Raw genomic sequence first — 22646 nt, 5'->3', positions numbered from 1 at the left:
TGGTCAGACTACCCTACCCAAATTATTTTCCTACAGAAATAAATGTTTACATTTTGTTAACAGTACATTCATTGAATTAAGATAGGATCGGATTTGAATGAGTCACCACAAGATGGAGCCCAAATCAACAACTCAAACTTAAAAGCCCAATTCCAATAAAAATTACAAAAGGTTACCACAAGGCCCAAGCTCTGCATAACACAAACATAATGGATAGTTAATACCTTAGATCCATCAATAACACGTAAACTAATAGCATATGTGTTCGTGTAAATCGTCACATTAAAAAATTTCTCCATCCAACTTTGAGAATTCTCCAGAAAATTAGGTGGGACACCGACTCTCGGCTTCAGGAGAAAGGAAAAAGGAAAAAGGATGGAGCATAAAAGAAGATCCAAGAAAATGATGCCATAATTGATGATCATGAAAGAGAATGGAGGGCATACGTCAGAGAACTCTGAGATCATCCAATCAAGGCATATATATATATATATATATATATGTATTATATGAGGCAGATATGTAACACCACTCTTTTTATACAATTTTTGACACATGTTTTTTTTTTCGGGAGCACTTCGTTGTTTATTTTAACTATTTGAATCGTCTTTCTTTTAGAACATCATTCATAGATTATTCTTGCATAAAATTAGATAAATCCAAACCATTAAAAAATTCATCTGTAGTGAATAAAATAGACAAATAGAGTTCTACTATGAAATCCTAAACCCTTAATCAAGTGGTAATATGGTTTCAGATTTGGATGATTTTTTGTAGACATGATATTTGAAAAAAGACCTAAAAGATAGACGATTTAGATTGTTGAAATACTTATACAGTGGGCCAACAAAAAATAGTGTAAAAAAATAGTGTTATGGATTCGGGAATGGAATGTGATTCTTATGTGAACACACCAAGGAGAGGCTAAAGATTCGAACATTGTGAAGTGAACACTAGACGAAGCAGCTGGTTCGTGTGAGAAACTCTCTTTTTCGATGGAACAAAAAGATGTGTGTATTGGTGGTGGTGGCGAGACGGGAACCAATTTAGGGTAAGCAATTACTTTGAAAAGGTGGATATAATCATTTGGAGACCAATCCTTTTTTTTGGGGAAACTATGGAGACGAATCTTGCCCCTAAAGCTTCTTTATTGGATTACTTGACGTTCATGGCAAGAGCAAAGACCAAACGCATATTAATTCATCTACTCCTAATTATAATTAAACAACTCATTGGCTAGAACACGTTGTATCAGAAACAGTTGAAGTTAACATATGTAAGAGACGCATCTTATTCTTAACTAAAGTTTTCTCTAAAGACAGAACGTGGTTATCAGAGAAAACTTTTATGTTAGAGTCAAGACAACTCGAAGGGACTCATTATGTTAGAATCAAGATCACGTTCTGATTTTTGGGGTTCTTGATGAATTTTTATGTTCTCAAAACAAACCAAGACAACTCGAAGGGACTCATTATGTTAGAATCAAGTTCTCTTTGCTATGTTTTGCCTATGTATATTAAAAGGGAAGTGTTACTGGCACTCCAAAAATCTCATTTTAAACTTCTTACAAATGTATTTTTCTTTCTAAATATAGAAAGTTTAGAGTGTAGAATGAGAAATTTAGAGTAACAATAACAATTTCCTATTCAAAATGGAAAATAATGTTGACCATCCACTCGTTCTCATTACACGACGACAATTACACAGAAAATTTAAGGAATAAAGGAATTTTAGATCCTTACAGCACAAAACACGTGAGAATTTCTTTCCAGCCAGAAAATAATAAAATTGAAGTATTTGCACAGTAGTGAAGTCCTTACTAATCTGCTCATCATCCAGTTAGTTTCAGCTGCAGGAACCCCACAGAACAGAATAACTTGACTTAATTTCCTTCCTTTTTTGTTTCTTTTATTTTCATCTTTCCAGATTTCGTACAGCTTATTATAAATGCAATGAGATATATTCATAAATTGATCACAGCCAATCTAGAAACCCTAAATTCACTGGTTGCTTGTTTGGTCAAATTCGGGAAGCCATGAAACACAAGGGTAGTAGTACCACTAGTCGCAAGAACAAATCTCTGTGTGAAAAGTCAATGATTTTGGTGGCAAACGTCATTAAACTTTCATCTCTTTCTCTTGGCAATATCCATCTTCAACAACCATGACCAGGCCTCCGCCAAATCCCAGCAGAAGCGCCTGCTAAAGTTACCAAAGTAGACGTCCCTGATCCTCAAAGTCCCAGAAGCCCGCCGAAAAGGTTGCAGGAACCAGAAAATGAATCAAAGCCGTTCTCCTTCGTGATGCAGTTACCAAGCACAGATCAGAATACTGGTACTACTATTGCTGCTACTACAACTACAAGTACTCAGCCATGGGACACGAGTAAGAATAGTAAGAGCGAAGCAGGCAGCGATGTTGATTGGAAAGCTGAAGCTTATATTAAAAGGATGCGTGACAAGATTCAGAACCAAAGCGATCAACCAGCAGTGAACCCTACTCCTAGTACTACTACGGCTGGAATAGAATCATCCAAACGTCCTTCACATGCACGGCCTGCCCCAGCTCCTAAAATATCCAAGCAGCACTACTATTCTTAAGCATATGTGTGCTTGTTGGTATAATTCCTGGAATAATTAAATTTGTGAAGTACTTGGAAGAGTAATTAATGTTCTCCTGCATTAATTTGTTATATATTTCCATCTAGCTTGTTCATGTTTATATAATATATATATATATATATGCGTGTGTGTATATATATGTGATTCCAATAAGTTGTTTTAATTTGTGAAATTATTTAAGGGCCTTGATGCATCTCATAAAACTTCAAAGGTGCGTTTCAGAAAAATATGCGACACTGTAAAATCGGTAAAAATTGTAGAGATCCTGCAGGTAGCTAACAAGTAGCATGCAATATTTATAAGGTTTATTTTTAAGGAAAACTAATGAAAAGGGCTTGAAAACTTTGAGTTTTAACGATAATGACAAAATAAAGGGTAAAGTGAATAGTACAAGGTTTAACTTTTTAGTGTAAAAATGTGGTTTTTCATTAAAGTGAACAGTACCACGAGTTTTCGTTAAAACTCCCTACTAGATTTTAATTTCATTACTCCATGTAACTCAAAAGTCACCACTTTATTCCCTGAAACTCAAAGTTCATTTCACTTTGCTCCTGAAACTCGATTTGATCTCATTTTGCCCCCTGAAACTTGAAAGTTTCTTTGTAAAACTCAAAATTCACTCCACGTTGCCTTAGATGTAATTTCTTATGTGAGTTTGATTTGGGTGCTCTAGATTAATCATTTTATTTTTTATTTTTTTTCATCTCTTCAATTTCTTTTAAACTTAATATTCTCCAATTGTTGAATGTTAACGCATAATGAAGATTTATAATCAAATTTATTGCACATCTGGCATGATCTTATTTGGTATTAGGTCCCACGTATGTTTTAATATGCGACCTATAAGTTTCATTGAGAAGAAAGAGTCCACAAGTCAATGAAGAACGAATTTTGAGTTTCAGGGAGTAAAGTGGTACTTTTGAGTGACAAGGGGCATAGTGAGATCAAAATAAAGTTCTAAGGGGCATTGATAAAATAAGCCTATTTATAATGAATATATTTTAAATCACACCTGTAATTTACATATTCAGTTACTTCTTAGAGTGGCAAAATTTCAGGCTTTTATTTCACAAGGCATGTTTTGGGTTCAATTCTTGGCACTGTGTGATCACACGATGTTAGCCATGTGGAGATTGAAATGCCTTTGTGGGTCTTTCCAACCCTCTAAAAGGTGAACTGTCATGAGAAAGCTACTTGGTCCCTTTTAAAAAATAAAAAATCAACCCAACGTACATATAAAATATGCACACGATGAAATGCATATTGCGTAGCAAGGTGAAGGAATTGTTGCCACTTAGCATTACGGTCTAGTGGTATTTCTCTTCACTTGTAAGTGAGAGGTCTTAGGTTTGATTCTCACCAAAGAGAAATTTAAACCACATTGTTGCTAACCATTGTGAGACTAAGCCTATCCCTTCTCCTTAATATAGTATCATTTGCTATAAAAAAAAATAGTGAAGGAATTGTTTATTTGGACGAAAAAAAGATTAATGATTGGTGGAGAACAACTCCTTACTCATTTTGTATTTTAAAATAGGGTGGCAACCAACTTTCTTTCAATATCATTGGTGTGTGTTTTGCCACATCGATCAGCAATAAGAATCACAATCTTGTGCTAGTGTACACTATATTTACAACACTGCTTTTCTTGAAAAATAATGGTTTTCAGAGAGAAGAATATTTTAGCGATTAGTTGGTTAATTGAAGTTTTAATATGGATTTTAAAGTTTTAATATTTGATGAGTATTATGTTTGGATTAGACCAGTTCTCATAAATGATGCTTGAGTCTTTTGGACTCGTTTTGTGACCATTGCTGTTTTGTAGTTTGTTTTTTGAGTTGTACTCCCCACTCTATTTTTACTACAATTGATTGATTTGAGAGATTATACTTAATATACCAATGATCTATGATCACATAAGAAAGTGCAAGGAAATCGTCCATCATTCGAACCCTGATTTTAGTATTCGTTATGCGCACTAGTTCATTGATTCAATTCTATATGATTCTATATGATTGGACATGAAAAAGATTTCAAGACGTATGTTTTAAATAAAAGGAAGAAGAAAAATAAACCAAACAAATTCTATATGATACCATATGTGTACCGTTCACTTTGTTATTTGGTAGAGATTAAGATTCGAAAAACACATTTATTTATTTTTGGCTTAAATCAAAATGGTTTCTATATTTTATCTATCAGTCGATTTGGTGCTATATTTTTAAGTTGCAAAGGGTCCAGCCAGAGGATCAAATAACACTGCGCACCTGGTGCTCTCTATTATCATTCCATCCCAATAGGTACCAAACAAAAATCAACCACAAGAATCCCCACCACTGCGAGAAGACTCAAACCGATCTTGTCCTAAATCTATATAAATTAAACCCAACCATCCTGTACAAAATAAGCAAATTAATCGCCTAATCAACTAACTACATGAACGCTAATCACCCTTTTGCCCCTAAGTAATCACACTGGTCGATCTAATCTCGGGCCCACCAAATAATTAATTTCCATTTGCCACCATACTGCTTTAGCTAGCTACTTCTACATTGCCGGCCCTATTATAACACACACGGACGACATATATCGACATCAAATTGTTCAATAATTCATTTAATTAAGCAACGCTAATGACACTGTCAGAGCCACTAGGCATGGCCTGAAACGCAGACGAATGCGACGGCGTCGTGGGCGATTGCTCCTCGGACGGATTCGTGGAGAGCTTCAGAGACAATGGCAGTGGATCCCTGGTGGGTGACGATGAGTACTTCTTGTTCAAGTTAAGACCGGCCATTTTAGAAGAAGGAGGGACGACCGGAGGGTGAAGTGGGATCGGACGGATGAGCTTAGTAGTTGTTTGTGCGACTTTTGTCGGGCTCAGCTGCATGTCATTTAATGACTTCATGTTTAATCCTGGTGATGTCAGCTTACTTTCTGTCGGTGAGCTTTCACCCGGCAGGGCTGCTGGAGAAGGAGCAACCGGAAAAGTCGAAACTGGAAACCCTCCAAGAATATTGCAACCCAAATTAGACTCTGGCTGTGTTGGGATTGGGAATGGCAATACTGGTACAACTGTTGGTGAGGATTCGCCTAGATCTTCTTCCATCAATGAATTCAACTGCACATATTTAAAGTACACAATTAATATAATCCATGGCTTTTTCTACAAGACGAAAGTATAGATTATACGAATCTACGAAAAAAGAAAGTAATCGGACTTGGGCGCAAGAAAATGCCGTGTAAAATGGTTTGGTCATAACTCATGATTAACAATGACATATGTAAACGTAGAAAAGTTGCTACAATGTCAAGTTGATTTTAACTATAATGTCAAACAATAAATCTGAACCTTAAATTTAGTGATTTGTGTAATAAATAGATATAAATTTTAAAATTTAAACTCATTCAATAATGATAAGTAGATAATGAAAATTACCACTGTTTGAGAACGGTGAGTAAAAATGCACCAAAAGACAAATCAAACTCATGGAAATAACAATAGGCATGAACTAAAATTAGGGCAATTAATTATGACATATTTGCACCGCTGGTGCTTGTGTTTTGTGTTACTTGTGGGGACTATGTAGGGATTTATTATGTTTGTTTGCTGTGCTTTCCTCTCTCCAGATCAAGGATTTGGTCACCGAAAAAATGCACTCTGGCACCCTTCCTGTAACTTTATTTAACTTTTAATGAAATATCGTTATCGATTCGTATTAAAGAAAAAAAAAACTAAGGAAATTAATATATAATTAACTATGATTAAAATATTGATAGCACATACAGGGGTATCGGTGGTGATGTCGAAAAGACTAGATCTGCGGCGTCGACGGTTATGGTTGTTGCGCCGGAGAAAGTACTTCTGAGCATGACTCGCCACCTGAGTCGGCGTACGAGTCTTCACGAAGTTCCTAGAAATCCCCCTCCAATCTCCTTTCCCTACCTTCTGTAAGCCCACCAAGAACAGCTTGTGCTCCTCCTCCGTCCACGCAACACCTTCCCATATCAAAAACCAACCAATTCAACAATTAGTCAAGTAAAAAATAATTAATCCAAATAAATGAACAAATTAAGATAATTAAACTCCAGATTAGATCAGCAAGACGCTTGCACATGAGATTTCTGAGTTTGATTTCTCGTTCTAATAAAGAAATTAAAAATAAAAAAAAAATAGGTCCACGAGTACGTACTACATACCTCTCTTGCGCTCGCGGCGGTGTCCAGAGGCGTGGACGACGTCGTCAGAAGCGTAACCGGCGTCGGCGTTTGAGTCGGCCTGCAGAGGCTGCTCATACTGGGACAAGTTGTTCATGCTGGCGCTCTTTCTGAACGCGTTTGCCTCCGTGAGTCTAACGCCAAAAAGCATGATGCCATTTTCGGCAGAGGCGGTCGCGCCACCACCGACTCCTCCGCTGGCATCCGTGCAAGTGCGGGAGTTGTGACCGTTGTTCCCACACTGAGAGCACGTGCGAGACATGATCTTCTCCCGCGACTCACACGTTGTTGTTGGTGTAGGTGGTGGTGGTATTTCAACAAGGCATGCAAGGAAAGAAAGGAAGAAAAAGGTAATAGTCTTGGGAAAAGACAGGAATTGGTTTGTCTAATGAAAGAGAAAAATGAGGGCTGCTGTGGTTCATATATAGTTGCAGATCTAATTAATAACCCTGCGTTTTGCGTATTTTTTAGGGTTTCTGTGTACGAACATGGACCGTGGAATTAAAATCGGACGGTTCATGTTTAGGGTTCCACGGACTTGTTAAAATTCTTGAATCAGGGTCGTTCAGTTTGGGGATGCTTGTCGATACAACTAAGCCTGTGTGTCATAGTAATGTCCACAGTAGGATAGTATAACCTGGATGAGATTTATCTTGTTTACCATCCGTTGGATTAAAATTTAAATGTATCTACACCGTTAGTTATGCAGCGGATGTCTTTACTTGTTTGGATGGGTTGGTCGTAGGGTTTTTGCCAAATTATTTATTTCGTTTCGTGCATATTGCCCTTTGAGATTGGACACTAATGATTATTAGCTAATTAACTTACTTATGTTTTTTCTCCACTTTTTATATTGTTAATTTTTTTAACAAGAACAGTGGTTCCAACTTGAAACTTATTTTAATTTTTAAAATTAAATTGAAAAATCACAATATTAATAATTTTAATTATTAGTATGTTGATATATAGTTTGTTGTCATATAATATGTTGCACTGTATAGGATTTATGTTTCTTTTTTAGACAGAAATAAATTATATATTTTTTATAAGAAAAATTATATCTGTTATATAAATAATTTCATAAGTTGTATCCACTTAAAATATCATCCCATTTAAGTGTAAATATGAAATCCTATGTGTTCTTAAATGAAATCCTGTGTGTTCTTAATATATATTTTTTAGTTGACAGGTTAATTAATCTGTGAGCTATAGTTTTTATATATTATCCTAGCTACAACAAGTATTATTGTTAATTAAGGCCTCTGTAGACAAATATTTGCGTAAAATAATTCAACATTTAAAAAAAAAAAACTATTATTAGCATTCCAAAAATCTCATTTAGCACTCCAAACTTTCTATAATTAGAAAGAAAAATACACTTGTGAGGAGTGTAAAATGAAAATTTTGAAATGTTAATAGTAGTTCTCTAAAAAAAAAACATATAATATATGGAAAAAAGCGATGGTGGAGGGCCAAAGTGATTTCTGCACCGTCGACTGGGCATATTCGATGGCTCTTTGAGAAAGACGTCGTTGTCTCAATGCCTTCACGTTATTCAGATCGTCCATTAGATATCAACCATGGTGGTGGATATTGGTGGTGGGATGGGATGTGGTTGTGGATGATAAGTAAGGCCTGGACCCCATCCATCACCTTTCACTACAAAACTTCCATCTTTAACCTCAACCTTTGTATGTGGCTCTCCACCACCCCTTGGTGGTGGTGGATGGATGCACTTTTGCTTTTCTTTTTTATTTCTTTTACCATCACTTTCTCCCTCTTTTTATTTTCGTTTTCTCCTGCTTTTCTATTGGTGAGTGAGACCCGTAACGTATACAAAAGATTTGTCCACCGTAAGCTCTCATACCCAACCATGTCAGACCACGTAAGTAATAGCATGCACAACATGGAAACATTTTTCAAGAAAATTGTAGCAGTGATCCCTCAACTTTAACTCAATGAAATAATAATTCCTCAATTAAAACTTTCTGGCCATTGGTCCCTCAACTAAAAATCCATGACATTTGGTCTCTTAACTCATCAAAACATGCAATTATGGTCTTTTTCGTCAACTACGTTAGAATTTTTGTCAAAATAAGTCACATGCTACACACGTGAGGCTAAATTAAGAAGGCAAATATGAAAGACCAAATGAAAAAAATAGTAGCAATAGTCCCTCAACTCTAACTCAATTGAAGAAACGGTCTTTCAACTTTAATTCAATTGAAGTAATAGTTCCTCAACGTTAACCCAATCGTATAAATGATCCTTCCAACATAACTCATTTTGACAGGAGTTGATGAAAATGACCATAGCTACACGTTTTGATGAGTTAAGTGAGCAATGGTCGTGAATTTTTAATTAAGGGACCATTGGTTCAATTGGATTAAAATTGAGAAACCATTTCTTCAATTTTCTCAAGTTTTTCAATCTGCTTATATTGTAATACTTTCATGTGATATTACTAAACTTCCATACATCAATATGTTCATTAATATCATAACTTAACTTAATTACATATCAATTATTTCAGTCATGCGGATTAATAATATCACTGGTCAATGCGACAAACACGAAATTTCTCCAAATCATGGGAGATTGTGAGTGTGAGGTGAATGGGCTTTGTTTAAAGCAGAAGAGGCCATAGGCCATGTCATTCTATTGATGTGCTGTCTCTTTGGAAGCACGTGTTCCTAATTTGTTACGTTGCTTTCAAAGCATTTGATTCGTTTCATCTTTTTATCTACGTCTAATTTTCTAATTAGGTGTGTTCTCTGTTCTGTCTACATCTTGTTTTCTTCGGCAATTTGTCTGTAGTCACATGCAGTGAATCAATGTGTGCGTTGTCAAGCGTAGTACCGGCGGGCCGGCGGCTACAAGTGTGACTTTCTTTTTCTTCGACACCCAGTTCCTTCAACTGTTAATTACATATTGCGACTTTTGTTCTTAGCCTTGTCTTTAGTTATTCGGTTTCTCCATACTAACAACTAAACTGGGTTGATCAATTGAACCCTAGGTCGTCACTAAAAACATGCAAATTATATTTGTATAAAATAGTTGCGTTAAAATTTATTTTTAAGTAATTTATAATATGAATAGAAACACGAACTTGACTGCTATATAATATATATAATCTGTTGTAAAATCGATGGTGTGTACAGTGGAATAAAAGAAACAAGACACAAAATTTACAAGGTTCTCTACAGTCAATGTGAATGGAGTACATCTCGGAGCAGCAGTGATGCTTTCATTATAATTTAGAATAATAAGAGTACAAAATAACTCTCTCTCTATTATCCCCTCTCCTCTTCCTCTCTTTTCTCTCTTCCTCTTTTGTGAGCCTTGTGACTTCTATCTCCTCATTCGTTTTATAAGCAAAGAGAATACTATTCATTTTACAATTTTTCCACAAATGAATAGTGAAAATACTGTGCATAAATAATAACAAACTATTCATGTGGGTCATCCACATATTATTCACAACATAATCAAGCTTTTCTGCCGTATTGCACAAACATTTAAACAAATTTAATTAGAAGAAAGCTCTTAAAATATTGAAACCAAATTAATTGAAAAAGCAAAAGAAAGAAGATAAAGAATTATGAATATATTATTTAAGGAAATCTCCTACCATCCAATCTGTTGACTCCACTACGTAAACATAAAATAATTCTGTTCACACGATGAAAGACCGTGTTCTCACTCAGATCACATGATAGAATTAAAATAGGTAGCATTGAGCAGTAACATTGGATATTCCAACATTTAGAAACATATGAAAACCTCTAATTTTGTGTGTGGCAATTTCGTGTCTTTGATATTGATTAACACATGTTTTTAAAATTAACTCTTCTTACTCTGCTGTCATAAACTTAATACATGTCCATCAATAATAGAGGTGGCCACACACAAAATAGGTGTAGAAGATTTGAACTCTCCTAAATCAAAATCAACTAGCTAATAATAATTGCTCTTAAGAGAACTTAACTTAACAAGGGTAATGCTATCTACATGCTTATTTTTTATTTTTTATATACGCTTCTTAATTTCAACCGTCATACCAAATGTAGAAGAACACCTTTGAATTATAGTACCAAGTGTGAGACTAAAATTGGATACTGATAAAATAACTAAACAAGCGAGGCATATAATTGTACTGGTGCAGCCTGTAGGGAAGCAATGGTCATTATCAAGCAAAGACAGGTTCATCTCATATCCACGTTGGGATAAGTTTTCTGACTTGGATTGGTCATTCTACCAATTGATTGGTGTTTGGTATCATCTTTCGATAGGACGACATGTCTTGAGATTGGTTAACAATAGCATCGGTTAAAATGTTTTTCTAGAGCCACCCTGGATCAACCACAGTGATCGATGTCTCCAACCTAACGTTGGATTTGGATCATCGGTCAACACATCTTTTTTTATTTTTATTTCTTTTTAACTTGTTTTCCCAGGTAATTTAATTGAAAGTGAAGGTTAAACTAGACCATATCCTCTTCTTGATCGCTTATGAACGTGTGAAAATTTAGGTCGTTCAGTTTTTTATGTGTGAGGATTTCTGATTGATAGTTAAAGAATAAATTCAAAGATATGTTATAATCAGTTGTTTATGGGCGGGTGATGATTTTTGTTCAATCATCTTTACACGTGTGAAAATTTATATCACTTAATTTTCTTATCACGTATCTAATTTATGTTGACAATATCTTCTCAAAACATACTTTGATACCAAAATATTGCTCCATGTATCCGTGAACTGGACAATCAATATAGATATTTCCATTAGAATTGATATTTAAAATTTTGAATACATGAGCATGATCAACGAAAGATGAATTAGTATCGCAAATATCCATAGCAAATTACAGAAAGCTCCACAAATCCAATGGCAACGGGGCAGTGTGGCACACAAATTTAATACCTTGAGTTTGATGTTGACTTGTCTACCCTTGTTTCTTAACGATAAGGAAACCCTAATCATACAAAACCACCAAGCTAATTTAGAGTTTAATTTCCTTAATTAACTGTTAATTAATTACATGCATTTTCATTGGATTCGTTGTTGCAGGAATACTAGTGTACGGACGGGCATGGTTTGATACTTGATGTCAAGAACAGCCTGCAAGTATTAGTTATTTAGTATAGCCAAGGATTAAACTTTTTTGCCCCCTAATATTAAGTTCGCTTTTGTTTTCTCTTTATATAGAAGGCTTGTAATCGTTTTGTTTTAATAAATCAATGACAATGTAGTTCTATGAATTATGTAATCATCTATAACATATAGTATTTCTTTCGTTTTAATTAGTGAAATAATATTCGTAGTTTCGTGCTCTTTTTCTTCAATATGATGGCGGATTTATGAAAATAACGTAATGTTTAAAATGAGTAATATATCAACGGGAGCAACCTTTTTGTCTTGTAGTTATCTCCCCAAATTCAAGTGGGCCGACCTATAAGATATTAAATTTTGACCATAAACATGTTGATCATATTGGAGGGGGAGTTTATGGTTCTGATTGTAACATGTGTACGAGGATATATTAATATTGGGATCATATTGGAGGGGGAGTTTATGGTTCTGATTGTAACATCTGTACGAGGATATATTAATACGGGGATGTATCTCCATCAGTATGTATGCTACACTACACCCAATGCTGCATTTATTTGAAGAGTGATGATATTTAGAGCAGTTTTTGATAGTTATTTCAGTTTTAAATTTTAAATTTTTATGTTTGAAATATAAAGAAGGTGTATGAAAGAAAAAACGGATGAAGGTGAGTGTAGTAAGTAGAGATGTAGAAGAAATGCATTACAAAACGAACTCTAAAAATCTAAAAGGAGAAAAAACACTATTAAAAAGTTGGTTTTTTTTTTTTCAGTGTTTTGTAATTATTCAATTTTTTTTTTTTTCTTCCTCTCCTTCTTACTGCCCTTCTTCAGCTTGTACTGTCTTCAACTTTCCTATATCACAAACATGAAAAAGGAAAGCTAAAAATAATTATGAAATATGAAATATATTGTAACTTTTTCTCAAGAGGTAATATCTCACTTAGTCGGGTAAAATGGCTACAACTAATGGCCTCCTTTAGTGATATATAAGTTTGGATTTTGGCATGGATAAGAGACTGAAGATATGTTGAAAGAAGACATTAAAATATTGTGACCGAGAGGCAGGAAAATGATTATTCAAGAAGAAAATTTATTCATTCTAATGTTCTCCAAAACGGTATTCTTCGACCCAAAAAAGAAGAAGTCTGACTTGAATTTAGAGGGTTTTTATTTCCAATTCAATCCTTTGACAAAGAAAATGGGGTCAACTATGGGCCTAGTCCGAGCCCAAAAATGTTAGTCTGGTTTAGTTAAAGTCCAAGTCCAAAAAAGTTGTTAAGTAAAAGTTGTTAATTGTTATATTCCAAATTTTCAAGTCCTAGTCAGCATAAGTCATAAATCTCCTCGATGTCCAAAGTTCCAAACCACAAGGGAGCATGGAAATGAAGTCAACTAAACGACAGGCCGTTTCCAATCAAAGGCAAAAATATCGGAAGAGGATCTTCTCCGAATTTGCTTTGTGGAGATCTTAAGCATCTTATATTTTAGTCGTTCATCGTATATTGTGCGGCTAGTTTTCGTCAGATACTATTTATATTCAAATGATTTCTGATCGCACAATATACGATAAATAATTAAGATGTAAGATCCCCACAAAATGGATCCGGATGGGATTCAATTTCAAAAATATCAAATATCAAGCCACGTCACCTACCCCACAGATATCGATGGAAGTGGGAACCTTGCTCCGCAGTCCAATCCATGGACTCCAAAAGGAGGTAGATTGTATGCCCTCTTGTTTAGGTGCCCTTCACATCCCCTTATATTTTGTGCGATCACGGTTAAGCCAAATCAACATTTTATATTGATTTTTTATAAAGATAATAAGATAAAAAGCAATAGGAATATAAAATATTGACGTAGCTTAACCGTGATCGCACAAATAGGAAAGGATGAGAAGGACACCCAAAAAGTATGGCAGACAACCTGTCTCCCTCCAAAATGCCCTCTCCGACGTCGTCTCGTACCTGCTTTCCCGCGCACCATTAGGGCTTCGAGTTCAGACACGCGTTACAGAGGCCCAAAGCCCAATAGAACATTAGGGCTTCGAGTTCAGACAAGCGTTACGGAGGCCCAAAGCCCAAGAGAACATTAGGGCTTCGAGTTCAGACACGCGTTATAGAGGCCCAAAGCCCAAGAGAAATTGAGTCACCGATTGGGTCTCCATTCCAACAACGACGACACCGCTCGGAGCTTGCCGATATACGCGGGGGCCGCCTACCTCCTGGCCGTCCTCTTTAACCGCACCGTTTCGGACATCTCTCTCGTCGCCGACGCCAGCAGGTAAGCACGCAAAGAGTATCGCTGTCTGTTTAATTACAACCACTGCCACTTCAATGCAATATTCAGAATTTTGAAGCTTCATTTCTCAGTTATTAGTGAGCTTAATTAGTGGTTAATTAATTATGTTTAATTTGTAGTTCACAGTCTAGAACCGATTTATTGACTTTGAGATTGGCCGTGACCAAAATATTAGCTAAAATCTATATCTAAGGTGAGAAGTTGAGCTGATTGATCCCATATTTTGAGATGACTTAGGGCTAAATATTTTTAGGGTTTAATTTCAGGTGAATCCGGAAGGTGTCGAATGCGTGTCGAATGCGAGCAGATGTGTTCGAATCTCCCTAGGACTCTACCATCTGAGTTATTGTGGTAAGACATGTTACATAGCAATGTTGGTCAAATATCTGTTACTAGAGAATGTTTACCCTCTTCGTCATCGTCCGCGGTTCATGTGTTTTCAAGTCGTAGTGTGGAACTCTGTTTTTATAGAGCCGAAACGAAAACCTTGATGTTAAGTAAGAGAGGGGGGAAATGTAGGTTATTTGTAGCGATTGGCGGATTAAAAAATCGGTACTTTGCTAATCTGAGCATGGCTGGTTAGGTGTTGTGTATCAAAGGTTTTCTGACAAAAGAAAAAGGTTTGTGAGAGGTACATCTATCAAATTTCAGCACAAACTACTCATGCCCAACCGCGCGACGTATCTCTCTTTAAATTGCAGCTGACCTATTTAAACGTGTTAAAGACATAAAGATAATCGCTCTTTCTGATAATAGGTTGGACTGAGTGAATCTCTAGCTATATGTATGGTTGTATAAATATGTACGCACTTTCGACATCTAAAACCCTATTCACTTAGAGAGGAGCATTATCGAGTGTTGGAAGCAGAAGACTACTTCCGTTGATTCTTCAACGGCGATACCTCCACATAAGTTGTTATTATCAGATTGCATGTTGTTATACATTAGTTGTTGTGAATCCTAGTGTTGTGTTGGCTTTCTACATTGCTGTAGTTCATATATTTGTATACTGCTTACATTTTCGTTCTTAGGTTTCCTCAAGCAACAGCTTTATCATAACAGAGGATGAAGGATAACGATTATCGAGATCACATTCCCGTGCATTCCAATTCTGTTGCGATACCAGATCTACAAATGTTGCTGTGCTGAAATATATAACGTACGCAGAGTCTGTTTCTTTCTTGTATTATCAGTCAGTTATCATTGACAGTGCTTTTAGAACGGATTCTTCGGAGCTGCTTGCTGGGAAATTGTATACGAAAGCGTAAGAAGCTGAAGCGTTTGCGGATTCAGATATTCTTCGGATTCGTTTCTAATTCTCAATAACCACAGTTTCATTATTAATGCATGTACTTTTGTTCGAGTTCTCTATTACGAATGTTCAATCACCCGAGATGAGCTGTGATTTTACCCTTTATGAGAAGGGAATGACGGGTTTACTTGCACTGCAAGCACCTGTTTTTTTTATACATATGAAGTTTGTATAATTTAAATCACTCTACGAATTTAATGTTACCTGCAATTTCTTTTCCTTTAAATAATTTAAATCACATGAAAACGCATAATAAAATGACAAAAAGAAGAGAGGAAGATATCCGTACTCCATTTTATTTGATTGAGAAAAATGAATTTGTATACAAGCCAAGAAAAAATTCATTTGATATTGTCACAAAATTTACACTGTAAGACTCTTGAAATTAATTCGATTCTGTGTAGAACATGTGTAAAGAAAAAAAAATAATTAGATTAAAAAAAATGAAAAAAATGGCGGCTCTCTGTGATTTACTATGCAGAAGTGAGAAACTTCTTCTCCCATGGCAGCAACCTAGTTACAGGATCAACGAAGTACCCCAGTACAAAGTCCTTCAGCCCCGTGTCCCAAACCTCACAGAACCTCAGCCGCCAATCGGACGGCTCAACCGCCTCCGTCCCCAGCCCCGGCGCCCTATCTTTCGACCCCTTATTCCGATCCTCCTGCCAGTCAACCACGTAGGTCGCCACCCTCCTAAAAAACTTGGCCCTGAAAGTCTCCCACACCTGGTACTTATAGTGGTTGATCACCGCGATTCCCTCCGGCACATTGACGTGCCTGTATCCCTCTCTCAGCCTGAAATGGTGCACCGCATTGAGCAGAGTTACGTCGAGCAGCTCCGTCCGCACAATCGACTTGTGCCGCTCGGGACTCTGCAGCCGGCAAGTGTACCCCACCATGACTCCCTGCGACGGGTGCGAGCTCAGCCCTGACGGCCCGAAGCTGTGGCAATCGGTTCTAATTTCAGCAACGGTCGCTGAATTTGAAAAATTCGAAACCAGTTTTCGCAGAGAGTTCTCCCCCGGAACACTGAAATCTCCTCCGCGGCGGCGGAAGGCGCGCGGGAAGTAGAAGAACTCGTCCACGTCAAAGAACCCGACCCAATTGCACTCGTCTTTTGCTCTCAAGGCGCAGTGGGAAAAGCCTGCTTCTTGGGTTTTGATCCACGGCCAGCTCTGCCTGCTGACATTGTAGTTCTGCGAATCGAGCTCCCGAACGACGTCTTCGATTCCGTCGTCGCTGTTGTTGTCGTAGATGAACCACCGCTCGACGCCGAGCCATGAGTGGTACATAATCCACTCCCTAATCGCCGGTGCTTGGTTCCACAGCATTGTGCAAACACAAAGCTCGTGCTTCTTCGGATTGGATTGCACTGGATTGGATTTGGAACTGTGAATTGTGGCCACGGAAGGCAGAATGACGTGGACTGGAGCCCTGGGGTGGCTGGTGTTGTACCCGATTGTGACTCGGATTCCGTGGGGGTTGTTACGGATAGTCCGGGGGAGGAGGCACCGGACGACTTCTTGAGCGGCGGTGACGGCTTCGGTGGAAAGCACAGAGACGCTGTGGTTTTCGTCTCTGTCCAAAATCCCCAACTCGAAATAACATCTTAGCCAGGTCGGATCCGTTATCTTGTGAGGTCGGAGTATCAGCCCCTTAACGAACACAACCGCCGTGTCTCCGTCAATAACCGCCTCGTAAACCACCTTGTTCCATGGAGAAGCCGTGCCGTTAGTCCCAGCCGTCGAGTAGTAACTGCCGCGTCGTCGCAAATCAATGGCTGTGGAGAAACTGAGCGGCGGCAGCGGACACCGGACGATGGACCGGAACTCATCGTAGTCGTCGGTGGACAAAACCGGTCGAACAGCAAAATCCAGGTGCTTATTCTTTTCTTTAACTTCAAGAATGTCGTCACCCGAACTGTTGAACTGCTTGTGGTAAACGCACTCCAACTCCTCGTCTTGGCCGAACCGATTGGGCGCAATGAAAAGCACGTGATCGGGAAACAAGATTCGATCTTGGACTCGAAACGACGGCTGCGATTCGTTGCCGTGGGCAGCGAAGGACTCGAGTATCGAGTTGCTGGCGGTGGAGGAGAGGAGGGAGAGGGTGGTGGAGGAGGCGTTAAGGACTGGCCGAAACGACGCCGGGCGGAAGCGGTCGGATAATACGAACAGAAAGAAGATAAAGAACGAGAAGCAGAGAAAGATGGGTCGCCTCAGAGACAAATACTGCTTCGCCTGTAAGTAGGACCGCACCATGCGCTTCCGCTTGCGGCGCTGCTCTGGCAACTCCATAGTTGCCAAAAGTGGAAACTGAGAAAAAGCCCAAAAAAGTTGGAGAATAATTAGTGGGTTTTGCAGACTTTCAGGGGTTTGAGAGAGAGAGAGAGAGAGAGAGGGAGGGAGGCTGGTGGTGGTGGTGGACACTGGATGAGGTGTGGAATGGGAAAGACGGGTGGTGGTGGAGGAGGTGGGGGATTAAGAGGTGTGATTAGTTAAAGCTGTCTACGTTGATTAGTTAAGGGATTTTTGGCAGGAAGAAGACCGAAATAATTGAGATTTGAGGTGGACGCTTTTGGGGGAGGTGAATATGAATATTATATTGTAATTTGTAATTATATGGCGTGAGGTAGAAGACAGGCATACAAGAAGGTTGCTCAGAAACTACACATTTCATTCATCTTTTTTTTGTTACTTGTTTACTGCTCTCCATCTCCGCATGAACAGTGAGATGATGATTGACCATGTCGGACATACGTATAAGTTAGGCCACTCCTTTGGTAGCACTCACTTTCGTTTTTCTTACAGAAGATTTTGAGTTTAAATTTCATTGACGAGAACTGCTCATCAAAAGAAGAAAATGTTGATTTTATATTAATACGAAGAGAAATGTTAGCGATACTTTTTACCGTTTGTTTCAACAACTTGAATTTTTTCTATTTGATTTTTCTCAAGAATAAACTCAAGTACAAAAATCGTTACCCAATAAAAAATATTTTACTCAATTGAAACTAATCATATATGTATTTTATTATTCGTCATCTCATGTTTATAAGATAATTTTCGTATCAATATTATAAAATATTGTGCCGAATAGTTCATTGAAAGTCTCGCTTTAAGATGGCCAATAACCATCTAAATATATATATATTGTAAATATTGTGTGACTTAAATTTTACTCTAACCAGGTGAAGGCTTTTGCTACAACTTCGAGCTCCATATTTTATCGTTCGATTATGTCATTAGTAATAGTGTGCAAAAATAAAATAATATGGCATTCGTCACAATCTTTGTTTTTTCTTTATCATTATTCTTTATGGTGACAAGTGACAACCGTAAACTTTATTTTGGAAAATTTGACAACCATAAATGTCGTCCACTTGTCACTGACCCATTTATTCCTTTGCTCAAGGATTTATTGACTCTTCCCGAAACCGGATTCTTTGAACCGTTAAAATTTGATCCAACAACTATAATTATTATAACTTTTAGAGGGCTTCCCTGTTTGTAGCCATTTGATCAAATTTCAACGGTATGAATCATTTACTCAAAAGACTCAGTTTATTTGGATTGGAAGGTGATTCGGTTATGCTCATCCATGATGGATTTATGATTATTGTATGATTGTGTTTTTTTTTTTTTTTTTTTACTACAATGATATAGTTTACGTTAAGAGAATGAGGAATTCGGCTAAACCACACAATGGGCAACCTAATTTCGTATCGAATTCGTCATCCACGAGATTCAAACCTAAGACCTCTCGCTTATAGATAAAGAGGAATACCAACATACCGTAGTACTGAGCGAGGATTCTATGATTGTTATTTGGCTTTTAACAAAGCAAGCTTTATTTAGGGTTTAGTTGTTTTCTCTTCATTGGTGGATTCATGATTTAAATTTTGGGAGGTCCAATATTAAATGTTCAAAGTTATAAAATAGAAATAGAGTTCGAAATCTGAAGAAGAAAAGAAATTCATGCATCCACCACTGATTTTATCCAATTATATCGACATAGACATAATGAACAAGCATAAGGCTGAATATATGTCTATTTTTTCTATCGAACAATTTCAATATCACATCTGTAACGAATCTAAACGCAAATCTAAAATAATACAAAGAGAATTATCCGCAACAAAAAAAAAAAAAAAAAATTCAATCATTAACCAGTTATTTCCGCTCGCTTCACTCTGCCTATATGGGACATACTCATATAAGCATAGCTCAATTTTCTAGCCCTCCTTAATTATTTTGATAAAAACCTACTAACCGTAACGTAAGCGCATGTCAAGAGGACTAATAACATAAACCTCAAATATGTTTCTTATCTCGTGAGACTTACAAACAATTGTAGCAGCAAAATGTTTGATACACATTGACTTTAGGTGGTCTATGCGTTGCCTAAGGAGCCGGTCGACCTTCGTTCCAAAAGAACATGTATTCTTTTTCTTTTTTTATCCTTTTTATTTATTTTTTTTTAGTTTGGTCAAGACTCAATAGGGAGGGAGGCTTAGCTGGCAAAAGGTTAGGACTTAGGACTCGTAACAAAACCGTGTAAGCTACTGCATAATTCCATGTGCTTCCCACGATAATTCGAACCACCATTCTCACTGTCATTTGATTCATTTCTTGCACCCTAGGAAACATATATTCTCTACAAAGTAAAAGCTTTTTTCCACAAATATTTCATTGAGATCCGCGTAACTTTTTATTTTGATCTTTCTTAATGAAAATTGATAGAAGTTATTCATGAATTTGTCTATTGTAAATGATTGTGGTATTTCCAGAAAAATTTGTCAATATTCTCGTTAAGTGGAGGAGTTTGTTTGACAAAAATCCCCTAATAAAGGTGGTCATGTAATCGTTCACGTGACAAGTTAATGAGGTATTGACAAATTTTGTACAAAATGAGCAAAATGATTTACAGTGGACAAAATTTAGCGATTGCATATATTGATTTTCATTATCAGATACCAAAATGAGAAGTTATGATAATCTCATAGATTATTTTTGATAAAAAAACCCAAAGTAAAATAGTAAATGCATCAAATGGCCTGTGAGATAACTTGGCCGGTTCTTTTACATCACGGTAATTGCACATTTAAAGTCAAATTTATTAGTGATATATTGACCGCAAGTTAATAGCAGTAAGGTCAAAGTTTCAATTATATCAATAGCATCAACGACATGTCCGCACTTAAAAAAAAAAAAAAAGAGAGTTAACCGTATTGTAGAAAATTTGAGAAATGAAATCCATGACTTTTTTTTTTTTTTTTTTTTGTGCACAGTCTTGTTAATTTTCATCTCTTAAAGGTTCGTAAAAAGAAAAGTGTGATAAATAGGTGGTGAAAAGGGTGATTTATTCAATTGAATAAGTGTAAATTTTGAGATTTGTGTTTATCCACTATATATTTCTCGAAGTTTAAACCCATCTAACAATGATAAATTGAGTGGTGAGCATCATCATCACTTGAGAGTGATCAGTGAAAATATAGTGAGCATCACCATCACTTAAGAGTGGTTAGCTTTCCAACGCACATAAAAGATTCTAAAATGAAGACTTTCATATTGAATTTATGCAATAAGTTTAGGCAACTTTAACAAAAAGTTCATGATACTGTTTACTTTAACGAAAAACCACATTTTTACACTAAAAAGTCAATCATGGTACTATTCACTTTATCATTTATTTCGTCCTTATCGTTAAAACTCAAAGTTTTCAAACATTTTTCATTAGTTTTCTATTAATTTATGGTCAATCGAGTTTAAGTGTTGATTTTGATGGATTTGTGGTCTAATTCAACATAATAATTAGATAAGCCAACGAATAAAACCATTCGTGAAAAGGATGACTGAAATGAATTTAGGATAATTCAAGGGAATTTATGACAATTCAAGGAATTTATCCAACTTTTCTGTCAAATTATGATTAGCATTTAGCTACTCTAAATATTTAATTTAATGCAGGAAAAAACAGTAGTAAGGATATATAATCCGGTCAATTTTTTTTTATTAATTTTTAAAAGGTTAGGAAAATGTTTTTCGGTGGTTGACACTTGACAGGTTTGAACAGTTTAGAAAACGACGGAAAATTTTGAGTCGTTTTCGTATTATTAAGACTGTAAATGAACACCATTAGGCGTTTTTTGGGGGTATATTATTAATTATCTAGCCACACCAAGAACAAGTCTTGCTCAATCATTAATAAAATAAAATGCAAAAAGTGTATGAAATTAGGTATTGGTCCTCTATAAAAATCCAGTTCAAGTTTTAATTATTCGAATTGTATATTTAAAACTGGGTCCACTGCCGTGACTTCGTGCATGTTATGAAAATATTAGAATATTTATAATTTTTTTATACAAGATGATACTTGTCACATTTTTTACACCGCATTGCACTATTTTATAATAAAGATGGAATCCACATGTGTTGATGCAATACCTTTATTAAAAATATGGTACAAATGTATTATGAAAAATGTGACAAATGTAACATTACTTTTCTTATAAGTCGGACAAGTGAATTGTTTGTCCAGCACCAAAAATGGTAGAAAAGGCCCAATTTTCTATCCTCCCTTCTGCACAGCCCAAATTTTTTGGTCCCCAGAGAATTAGGTCATTTTCAGACCGACGTGGAGATAAAAGAAGTTTCTAGATGCACTCAAACATTTGGTGACCGCAGCATATAACAAAACATATCATTTTTTCGTTATACCCCGAGATTAGGGAGAACTTTCGATAGTACTATTTGATTAGAGTAACTCTCACGACAAGTAGGTTAGCGTGAAATCAAGTGGAACTACAATACAACATGGTCTTGTATTTTTGTGAGAGAAGACTTCAGCACTATCACACACCTTTTTTTTCTCCCGCTACATGCTCCCGTTTAGTTTCGTCTGTTGCTCCAGTGCCTGTTTGGGCCATTCCTAAACGCGAGAGGATTGTTTAATCTCTTACGAGCTTTATTTGTTTAAATCATGCACGTGCTTTTTAATTTTCATACAGATTAATATTTTCTTGCTTAGTGATGAAATGGAAGTGTTTGCACAAAACTGAGCATAGTGACGTTCTAAGAT

At 36.5% G+C, this 22646-nt stretch overlaps 2 protein-coding genes across 2 annotated transcripts; both read right to left on the bottom strand.

Moving 5' to 3' along the window:
* Positions 1-4869: 4869 nt before the first annotated feature.
* On the bottom strand, positions 4870-7254 carry LOC125477804 (transcription factor MYB1R1). Its single transcript, XM_048585279.1, has 3 exons — positions 6821-7254; positions 6408-6619; positions 4870-5741 (listed from the first exon to the last, which is right to left on the bottom strand). Exons 1-3 carry the CDS (start codon positions 7098-7100, stop codon positions 5241-5243), a joined length of 993 nt encoding a protein of 330 aa, XP_048441236.1. The 5' UTR covers positions 7101-7254; the 3' UTR covers positions 4870-5240.
* Positions 7255-15837: 8583 nt separating this feature from the next.
* LOC103950966 (glycosyltransferase family 92 protein RCOM_0530710) lies at positions 15838-18291 on the bottom strand. Its single transcript, XM_048585366.1, has one exon. It carries the CDS (start codon positions 17861-17863, stop codon positions 16040-16042), a length of 1824 nt encoding a protein of 607 aa, XP_048441323.1. The 5' UTR covers positions 17864-18291; the 3' UTR covers positions 15838-16039.
* Between the last annotated feature and the right edge of the window lie 4355 nt (positions 18292-22646).

This window comes from the organism of the source record quoted next, unplaced genomic scaffold (genome assembly GCF_019419815.1).
Source record: "Pyrus x bretschneideri cultivar Hongxiangsu unplaced genomic scaffold, Pyrus_bretschneideri_v1 Contig22, whole genome shotgun sequence".
Taxonomy (NCBI): Eukaryota; Viridiplantae; Streptophyta; class Magnoliopsida; order Rosales; family Rosaceae; genus Pyrus; species Pyrus x bretschneideri.
The sequence above is the reverse complement of the archived record's forward strand: the minus strand, read 5'-3'. Positions and strand labels throughout refer to the sequence as shown.